At 36.9% G+C, this 11,287-nt stretch overlaps 1 protein-coding gene across 3 annotated transcripts in view; it reads left to right on the forward strand.

Annotated features, from left to right (window-relative positions):
• glra1 (glycine receptor alpha 1) overlaps window positions 1-11,287 on the forward strand; it is a 114,154-nt gene that overhangs the window by 81,958 nt on the left and 20,909 nt on the right. For all 3 annotated transcript variants that reach the window (XM_016995732.2, XM_008116333.3, XM_062970265.1), the window contains one exon: window positions 3,127-3,273. In XM_016995732.2, the coding sequence (XP_016851221.1) occupies window positions 3,127-3,273 (147 nt within the window). The remainder of the gene's footprint in view (window positions 1-3,126; window positions 3,274-11,287) is intronic.

Raw genomic sequence — 11,287 nt, forward strand, 5'->3', positions numbered from 1 at the left:
ATTAAACCAGTGTTTTAAATACTTATAATGTCTGTATTTTATCTAGGTCTTTGGTAAGGTTTCTTTGAAGGTGTGGCTCCCAAGAACCACCAAGAACTGGCTAATATTTTGACAACAGAGAGAAGAAGAGCCAATCAAGATAATTAAAAGAGCCATGATCTCAACATCAAATATATATATAGCATATTTTTGATGTTTTGTCCATATTTTCTATATGGACAAAATTATGAAAAATTCTATATAGTAACCTAAATATTACAGCCAAAACTTGTAATTGTGATAAGATCATATTGGCTCATTATACATAGCATGTAATGTTCTTGGAACTAATTTGTAGCAAATGTATCAGCATGAAAACAGACCAGGCAGATGACCGTTTTGAAATTTCTTCAGCTTCTGACGATTTCAATCTATGAAATACATTTTCTCAAGCTCATATCCTTACCAAGGAAAATGCTCCAACCTAATGTAAAGGTGCTGTTAATCAATCACAAAGACTACATTAAGCCATTGTATGTCTTTCTTCTGTTGTTTCTTGTGAAACCTCCTAACTTTCTGTTTATGTTTTGATAAATACAAGAATTGGCAAAGCAAATAAATATGGTTTTAGGTAGAAGATTGGTTACATGATTAAAGTGATTTACTTTTAACAATATCTAAAGAGATAGAGAACAAGCAAATAGATTTAAAATGTGTCTTGGTTATTTATTAAAACTCCTTTCTACTCAAATTAAATTGACATATTTTTCTTGGCCTCAAAATAATTATATTTTATGAACTGATTGATGAAGTGCAATTACTTCATAAATATACAATGCATTAGCTACCATACTTATATACACACAAAGAGACACATTGCTTAGTACATGTGATTGCTATCAAACTTTTATCATACCATTTCCTTTCCTTCCTTAAGTGTTATTGAACCTCAATCAATTGCCAAAACTTCAGAACACTTTGAAAAAAGAAAGACAAGTTTAATCAGAACTTGTATAATTAAGATGCCAGTTCTTTCTGCAACTTATTGCTGCCATCATCCTGCTCCAGATGGACAGAATAAATGTGTCGGTGATCTCTGCTTTTTTTTTAAAAAAAAAAAAAGAACTTGTATAATTAATATTAACAATAGTTAATCAAAGTAAGCACAAGTGAGTTCAAAGATAAAAGTCCTTCAGAAATAGATTGTGGTTAGTGTTCTCTATCACTCATCAGACTCCTCCTTCCAATGATGTAAATATCATTTCCCTATGCTCCCATCACCAACAATATGAACCTCCTTCTCCCAATAAAGTGAATTGGTGAAGAAGTTATGATTGTGGCAATAGTGCCATAATAATAACTAAGCAGCAATCATTCCTAGATTTATTCCTCTTTAACTGATCTGTGTTCATATAGCTCTCTAGGTCTAGCTAACTATTTTATGCAAATACATGTATAAAATTATATTTGTCATTTGTCTGGGGAAATAATCTGGTTTGAGGGTGAGGTGAGGAGTGGAGATTGGTGGATTTGTTTATCATTTATTCATCCATTCAATTTGTATCCAATCTTACTTCCATGAATGGGAGTCAAGGTGGATCAGACCTTTCCCATTCTGCAGTTTCTTTCCTTGAATCCATCCTCACAGGCGCATAGGGTTTGAAAAGAACATTTATTTTAATCCTATTGGACTATTTCTAACCCCCTCTGATCTCAGAGTAAATTCAATTAATTCACTTTCACTCTGCTAGACATCCATTTGGGACTCTGCAGGGAAGGTGCTTTGGCACAAGGAAGAGATGAGTGGGGTCCAGGTTAAGCACCCCCAACTTTGGTACTTCTCTGGTCCAAATCAATACAAGACACCATCTTATTTTTCTATTCTGAAATAAAAAATATCCCCTAGGTTTTCGTTACACACAAATTTGTGTTGTGGGCTTTAGGTTAATCATCTTAACATTTAATGAAGTCTTTTACAGTGACTGAGTCATTCAGCAGGCCAACTGAGGGAGTAACAGTCTGCATGCCACTTGAATCCAAGTTGCTTTAAGGGGGCATGCACAAGGTCAGCAAAACTGAACAACTCTGAGCTTTGCAAGCTTGCTAGGAAACCATTTGTAAATCCCAGTGTAAATAGATTTGAATTTTCTAGAGGTCAGCAAGATTCACCAATATTTTTTTTCTTTAAAACTGTAATTCTCATACATTAAATGTTTGTCTCCAGTTCCTGAATCTCTGAATGACTATCTGGCCCACGATTGGGTATTTTTATAGTGTCATCCATCTATATGAATACCGACCAGGCCTCTGCCTTGAAGAATGTATAATCATCTGTACAAGGGAGACTGTAGATATGTGGTTGTTTTGTTGGTGAAACATAATAATTAAAGATTGAACTGTATGCTGGTCTGTTTTAGTGCATCTGATAAACTTTATTTTGACATTCATTGACATCTCCCCGTGGCCTGTGTTGTTTGCTGAGCTCTCACTTGTGCTATGCTAGAAATGCTATAACTGCAATATGATGTGCCTAGGGACAACAACCAAAAGTTATGGTTATATACAGTGCCAAACTCTAGGGATATCCTCTTAAACAAAAAAGCAAGCTCTGACTACATTCTGTCCTGGTCACATAGACCTTAGATAAGGAAGTCTATTTTGTCCTTTGCACAGTAAGCAGATTTATGTATGTATTACACATTGCTCATGTGTCTTTGTCTGTGTTACTTTGAAGTTATATAAAATACTGGTGCTTGAAATGCACTTTATCTCTCTATCAGTGCTCTGAGAGGTTGGACTGCAAGAAATGCAGAGTCCTGGTGGATGCTTTGTATGTCTTCCTGCTCAATTACAGGGCTCACTGCAGCTCTGTGTCCCATCTGGGGGATACAGTACAGCTGATATTTCAGTCCTACCCAACAATTCCAGTTACACATATTGATAGTAATTTATAATAGACGTTGAATTAATGGATATTAATCTGTAGAAAGCTAAAACAAATTAGATGTTGTGGTAGTTTGCCACTTTCTCAAGGATGAAATGTTGCACTATAACCACACAAGGGTGACAATTTAAAATGGACTTTGTTAATCCTGCTTGCCTAGGGCATGAGTTCAGGATCTCATTTCACTCTCTTTCCTCCCTCAGGTGTCCTATGTTAAGGCCATTGATATCTGGATGGCTGTGTGCTTGCTGTTCGTGTTCTCGGCTCTTCTGGAGTATGCCGCTGTCAACTTTGTGTCCCGGCAGCACAAAGAGCTCCTCAGGTTCAGAAGGAGAAGGCGGCACCACAAGGTAAGCAATACACAAGTCAACACAATGTTGCAGAGCACAGCTGAAATGTCTGGGCTGCAGCACAAGGCCAACCGGATCAGGAATTGTTATTGGGGATCATATTCTTTGGCAGGCATGATTCTAGCATGCCATGCCTAGGTCTATAAGATTAACACTGTAATATAGAAAGGGAGGGTATGCATATTGTATGATGTAACGAACAAGTGCCTGGGGGAGCCACAGCCAAAATGATGCCACTTGGCACATTTTCATGTTTTTGCAAACGCACACACCTTTCCTTCAGATATTATGCTGCATATCAATAATCACAGTGGATACTACACTTTAAATCTGCCCACTGTGCAAAGGGCAAAGCAGCCCCAAGTGTGTGTGAATACATTACAATGGAAGTTGAGATTCAGTGGTATCAAAATAAAAAGCCAGCTCAATTTCTGCTCCTCTGATGTTCAGCTTGCTCTCCTTTTTTAGAAAATCTGCCAATTCAAGGTCTGTCTTTGCTAAGGAAATTCTCCCTGTGATGTGTCCACATGCCACATTGCTTCATATGCAGCAACATGATTTATGTTACTCATGCAGCTTTTTTTAGTTGAGTTGGGAGACAGTGGCAATCTTAGCATGACATCATTTAAGAAGCCAGTTTCATATTGCATGAAGGGAAGTGCATCATATATTTAGTTTAATAATCTGAATGAATGCCTTTGCCTTCAAGCTAAGCATGATGCTTCCCTCAGGCTGGCCCTCCCTGTGCATTTCAACTTCAAATGAGCCTCTCCCAAACAGATTTCATGACAATGCAGATTGTAGAATCAGCCTCTGTAGCCATGGACTCTACCAATCATGGCTTAAAAATATTCTTCCTTCCCTCCAAAATCCAAACCTTTATTTTGCCATTTTATGGACACCATTTTACTACACAATTGTATATAGTGGGATTTCAGCATTCATGAAATCTTGGTATCCATGGTGGGTATGATTTTTTTTTTTATTTGGATGTTGATGTCAAACTGAAGAATTGCCAGAAGAGAGAATATTCTGTGGACAATCTGTAAAATAGTAATAGTTTATATCTTGCTACCTTTAAAAAGGCTGCCATCTGCTTTTTATAGGTTTTTCCTTCTAACAAGGAAAACAAGAATTATATCAAATATAAATATAGGAGGAGGGACACATTTCAAAACTGTATTGAGAAGAAACAGAAAATGCCCTGCTTTTTAAAACTTTAAATAATATCCCTCAAATTCCTTGAGGTCAGAGCAGCTCAATAAGCTGAATTCTTATTCCCCTAAGGACAGCATTCACCAAAGAAGTCTTGAGCAATTTACTTCTTTATTTGAGCTCTCTGTTATTTTAGGGTATATTTTGAGGCTTGTTTCTTTTTTGCCTGTTTTATTCCTCCTTTCTGGGTTACTCAATTCTTAACAAAGTGCTGCAGGAGTTCACTAGAAGCCTGCAAAAGCATGATTATTTCATTTGCCTGTTTATGCACCTCACCCTAAGATTGTCAGAGTCAGGTAAGATTGACTATTTCAAAAAATCCCTATGACTGCAACCAAGATTTTTTTTTTACATCATGTCAGGAACGAATTGAGAAACTGCAAGTCACTTCTGGTGTAAGATAATTCGCTGTCTGCAAGGACGTTACCCAGGGGACGCCCAGATGTTTGATGGTTTTTTTCCATCCTTGTGGGAGGCTTCTCTCATGTCCCTGCATGGGAAGCTGGAGTTGACAGAGGGAAGTCATCCACGCTCTGCCAGGATTTGAACTGGCAACCTTCAGGTCAACAACCCAAACTTCAAGTCAGCAGTCCTGCTGGCACAAGACTCCACAAAGATAAATAATACCACTCAGAGCCGGCCCTAGGTATTTTTTAAGTGTAGGCGAACAGAATTTTGGCCTCCCCCCCCCAAACCAATCACTGAAAAATAAAAGCATTGGATAAGTGAAAATGTTGGATAATAAGGAAAGATTAAGGAAAAGCCTATTAAACATCAAATTACATTAAGATTTTACAAATTAAGCACCAAAAAATCATGTTTTACAACAAATCAACAGTAAAAGCTGTTCAATATATGGTAATGTTATGTAGGAATTACTATATTTGCGAATTTAGCACCAAACATTGAACAGGGATATAGCGCAGTGTGGACTTAGATAACCCAGATAGCCCCCGGTATTAAAAAAAACTCTAAAATCAGGACAATAAATAAAGAACAACACTCTGAAAACAGGAGAAATCCAGACAGTAAACAATCAGGGACAGCTAACACCTCCCAAAAAAAGATTCTCCTAGGCAAGAAGAAGACAGGCCTTGAAGCCACAGGGCCATTAAATGCTAATCAAGGTGACTAATTAGAGTTCTTTCTCCCACCCTGGACCTTCTACAGATATATTAACCCCACTCACCTCACAATCTCTGACGGCCCCAAAGGCGGGCCCAGCGCGGGCACCGGGAGACCCAGCTGGAGCGCTGGGTGGAAGGGGAAGGCCTCACCAGGAAGGCCTCACCAGGCCTCAAAGCGGCGACCTCGGCTCCTTCCTTGCGGAGGGAGGAGGCAGGCTGCAGGACACAGGAGTTGACGCAATGGCGCCCCCAACAAGATGGCACCACAGGCAACTTCCTAGTTGGCCTGGTGGTTGAACCGCCTCTGATACCACTAGAACACAAGGCTGGGGTGACAAGACAGGAGAGAGTGACAGAACAGACAATGAAGGGGATCTCCTTGCCACCTTTTACTTTAAAGATGACCACAACTGACAAACAGGAAGGCTGATGTGGGCCATTTGTCCAAATCAACTCCACAATTTAATGGAGTACTCTCAAAATTTTATAAATGAAAATTGGGACTAATAGGGACCAAGCAACTTCAGAATGTGGTCAAGAGGATAGAGGTTATTCAAGCTAGGGTTTGATGCAGTCCTTTGCTTTTGCCCATCTCTTGCTGAGATGCATGCAAAACAATTGATATTATTTATTTATGTACAAAGCAGGGGGGAAACTGGGACATTTTAATAGCTCCTCATAAAGTAGGGCCACAGAGGATTAATTGGCACTCTCCCTGCCAAATTAATACAGTTGTCAGGGCAGACTGGTATTACAGTGAGCTGTAATTACAAATCCACACATGTGGATATACCGAGAATCTCTACATAGAAATGTTCTGGCTCCTTTGAGCTCATCTTCTACACATTCCCTTATGGGATAGGTCTGCCATTGTGGCACTGCTACATTGCAGATTCTTGTCTCCTCGGAACAGGAGAGCTGCACTTCTTGCTTTGCGCTGCTGCCACCTCCTGGCACAAGCAGGCTTTGTTCACATGGAAAGATGAGCAGGAGGGGCTGCATTTTTGAGAGGCACCCCTGAAAAGTACCATGTCATCCTGAGGTTGAGAGGTTACCTTCCATCCTAGTTCTTAATTCTTCCCTTCATTTTTAACAGGATGGTAATTTTCAATGCTTCATCTATCACATAAATTAAAATAGCAAAATCCACTTAATAACGTGATAACCCACATTTTCCTGTGTCACCATAATCTAAATCTGCCTATTAAATAAATTGGAAACTCTTTTTATACTTTAGTGCCAAAATGGTGGGAATAATAGTTCTTTGAACTCTTGGCTTCCTTTTATCTTGGTTCTAATTGAGGACAAATATTATGCATGCATGGAAATTCCTCGGAGAGGATAGCAGCTTGAACTGCTTGAAACCCCTCCGTGGCGGCATATACTGGAAACATTACCTATTACCAGAAGCAATTGTTCTTAGCAGGCTGTGATCTTTCCTCTTGCTGCTTTTATCTTTTATAACAGCAAAATATCATTCTTCCTTTTCCTCTGTTCCCTGAGAAAGTTGAAACAGAACAAATGGGGAACATATTTTTTCCTTCAAAATACAAAATACTTTTTTGTATAAATGTCAATGTGGTTTATAAACATGGTCAGAAAGGCAACAAAGAGCAGCCTTTAAAAAGCCTACTAAAGCACAAGCTTTCAAACCAAATGCAATGTTCCAGGAATTCTCCAATAAGAAAATGTTACAGTTTTCAAAATCATCAATTGCTAGTTGTTCCAGTATGATAAAACCTGAAGAGTATAACATTTTCTTTCACTATACCAAATTTTTATTTATTTATTTTTTAAATGGAGTCCAGGAGACAGGATACATAACTGTTAAGTAACAAACATGACAAAAGGGACATTTCAGAGAATTCTTTGCATCTGCCTATTTCATTCACATTATAACTTTATGTAGAACTGGAACTCAAGGGGGCTTTATAAAAATTAAAGCAGATATAGATAAGGAAGTTTGCTGTTGCCTTCCTCTGAGAAAGGGAGGATTTGTCTGAGGTCACCCATTGGGTTTCCATAGACAAGCAGGAATTTGAACCCTGGTTTCCCAGAGTCCTCCTCCAATATTCAAACCATTATACCTTGATTTCATAGTGATTTATTTTACCAAATATATGTATGTTGCCTTCAAGTTACCTATCAATTTATGGCAACCTCGTTAATTTCTTATCTACTAAAACTCAGCAAATTACAAATACAAAATTATACGTTTACTTTAAAGCACTTCCATAAGAAAATACATTAAAATTCAGTGCATCTATTTAGACCTACTATTAAATCCATCACCCTCTACCGCCGCGTTGAATATAAAGGTTATTGCTGGCAGATCAAGCGACAGAAGGGAAGAAGCTAGCATTATCCTATGCTGAACAGAAGACAGACTATGTTTGAAATTCAGGGTTTTTTTCCAAAGAAGTTGGTTATCATGTCTTTTTTTATCTCTCTTGTCTGTTACTGCACCAATTTGAAAACTGTTGATATCTAAGACTAAATTCACATGCTAGTCAGAATTAGAGTAAACTCCTTAACTCTGTGGGGTTTGCACAAATTTTGATCTGTGATTTAGCACTGATTTCATGGATCTACTCTAACTGTAAGTAGCAACTGAATTTAGGGTACTAATTTATTATGCTGAAAGTAGGTCTATGAATCCCATGTTCAGTATCTTTCACAATTCGGAAAGCATAATGTGAATATCAAACATGGTATTTTGCACTGTTCTATTGCAAGGTTTAAAAGAAGCAATGGCCTAAATCAGTTGTTCATTCCAACTAGAGTAGACCCATTGAATCAATTGCTGAATGTTGTGCCAACACTTGTGTAAATCTCAATTGGTTCAATGAGTCTCATCTAGCTGGAACTGACACCTGAATTCAGGCCATTGTTGACGATGGAACCAACATTTGGGTGAAAAAAGGAAGAGCAGCAGAACAAAGGAAATTGGAATGGATTTGCAGAGCTAGTCTGTTGTTACTAAAGGGTTATGCAGGTAAGTCATGTGCCTTACAGCTTAACCAAATCTCAGATTAACCAAAACTCCATTTGACATCAAAGGTTTTCCAAGGCATCTTTGATTCCAATCACATTTCTTTGCTATAAATATATGGCAGTATAATTCACCCCATACCATGCAATGCAAAAAAGGCCATTCTTAAAAGATATTCTCTGCACAGAAAGGCTTCAAAAGAGTCATATATAGTGGGCTACCCCTCCCCAGTCATTCTAAACGGAAGCTCACAAAATGGTTTAATAAATTGTGATTTTCTTTATAACTATAGCAACATTTTTTTTACTTCAGACTCCTAACATTTAACTTGGAAAGGTCATATTTCATCCATGACAGGGAATGTGTCTATTTATAATCCAACGTCTTAACTTAGTTATGATGGTATTTAAGGAATCTAATAAAAATATAAACTTGAGTCTTGGGCAGAAACTGGAGAAATCATGAAACAATTGTTGTCTCTTGATAGCCAAACAGCAACTTCATTTGATGAAATAAAAACCATCCTTACAAAAATTAGGAGAACCCAACAGAAGCAGTAATAGAATACATAAAAATTGAAATTGAAATTATTTTATTTATCAGCCAATTGGCTTTATCAAAACAGGCAATATAAACACAACATACAGTATACGTTGAGTCCAAGTAAAATTGTAAATATACAATTACCAATAGAAAAAGTGGGGATGACCAACTTATAACCAAATGTAACTTAATCTTTGGTTTATACATCAGATGTCCTCATCCTCCTTACACTGTATAACAATCTGATCAGTATATTCTGCTCTCATTTTAAATGCTTTAAACGGATAAAGGGCAACTTTTGTTGTACATAAAAAAATCAAAAGTTACCATTCTCTCTGAAATGGATCAAGAACAATTGAATGGATCAATTACAATATAGGAAATTGGTGGGGCTATTCAGAATTTTAAAATAGATACATTTCCAGACCCAGATGGCTACAGAGTGACATACTACAAGATGATAAAAGATAAAATAACACTGATATTACAAAAAAAAAACACAAATTCTGTACTGGAAACAAATCAAATACCAGAGACATGGAAAGGGGCCAGCATTATCTTCATCCCTAAAGAAAATCAAGACAAAGAATTGGTTCAAAATTACCAGCTTATATCATTGTTTTATATAGATTATTAGATATGTACATCAATATTGGCAAACAGATTGAAAACAACATTGAGCAATTGGAGTAAATCTGATCAAGCAGGCTTCCTACCTGTAAAGCAAATTAAAGACAATACAAGGATAATCTTAAATGTAATTGGACATATTCAAAATACAAAATTTAAAAACGGGTGTACTTTCAGTATTGGATGCTGAAAAGGCCTTTAATAGACGAAATTGGAATTTCATTATGGAACTACTAAAGGATTTAAGATATGGAGAAAACATTGTCAACAGAGTGCAAGCAATAAGCACAAAACAAAAAGCTAAAATCAAAATCAATGAAGACATAACTGAAAGCTTTCCAATAAAGAGAGGTGCGAGACAGAGGTGTCCTCTCTCACCCCTATTATTTATATTCGCTATAGAAATCTTAGCAAGGAAATTACACCAAGATGAAGCTCTAACAGGAATAAAAGTGAAAAGCCAAAAATACAAAATAAATTTATTTGCAGATGACATTATTCTAATGTTGAAGGAATTTCCTTCAACACTGAAGGAATTTCCTAAACTGATATATCAGGTTAACCAATTTGGGCTAGTTCCTGGATCTTCAATCAAATTACACAAAACAAAAATATTAGCAGCAAAGCTAAATAAAAAAGATAAAGAACTAAGACAGAAAACAGGAATTGAAACAACACCTCAAGCAAATATTTAGGAATAAACATAACAATGAATAATAAGAATTTATTTAAAATAACAATAAAAATCTGGAATTAAATTTTAAAAGATTTGAAAAAAATGGATGAATTTATAACACAGCCCGGGCTGTGGCGCAGGCAGGAGAGTAAGCCAGCTGCAACCAGCTGCAATGGATCACTCTGACCAGAAGGTCATGAGTTCGAGGCCCGCTCGGAGCCTATGTTTGTTTTGTCTTTGTTCTATGTTAAAAGGCATTGAATGTTTGCCTATATGTGTAATGTGATCCGCCCTGAGTCCCCTTTGGGGTGAGAAGGGCGGAATATAAATGCTGTAAATAAATAAATAAATCTGGAGATCTCTCTTTTAGGATGGATAGCTACAATAAAAATGAAGATCTTACCCAAACAATGCTTCTTGTTCCAAAATGTCCCAATTGATATTAAGGAAAAAGAATATAAGAACTGGAATGCTAAACTTACAAGATTTATTTTGGGAGGGAAAAAACTAGAATAAAGATTAAAAATTTACAAGATGCTAAACAAAGAGGAGGACTTGCCCTCCCAAACTTAAAACTAATTTGAGAAGCAACTGTATTGAATTGGTTAAAAGAATGGATTCATCTTAATAATCAAAGCCTCATAGTTCTTGAAGGAGCAGATTTAAAATTTGGCTTGCATGCAAAGCTAATTAATGGGAAAGTGGCAAAATAGTTTGGCCAATATTTCTGGCCCATTTTAGCATACATTATTTGATATAGCCATCTTCCATGTGCAATTTTAGTAGCAGGGTGTAGATTTTGGATAGTTTATTTCTTATTTGTAATATTTT

Source organism: Anolis carolinensis, chromosome 2 (assembly GCF_035594765.1).
Source record: "Anolis carolinensis isolate JA03-04 chromosome 2, rAnoCar3.1.pri, whole genome shotgun sequence".
NCBI classification, from domain to species: Eukaryota; Metazoa; Chordata; class Lepidosauria; order Squamata; family Dactyloidae; genus Anolis; species Anolis carolinensis.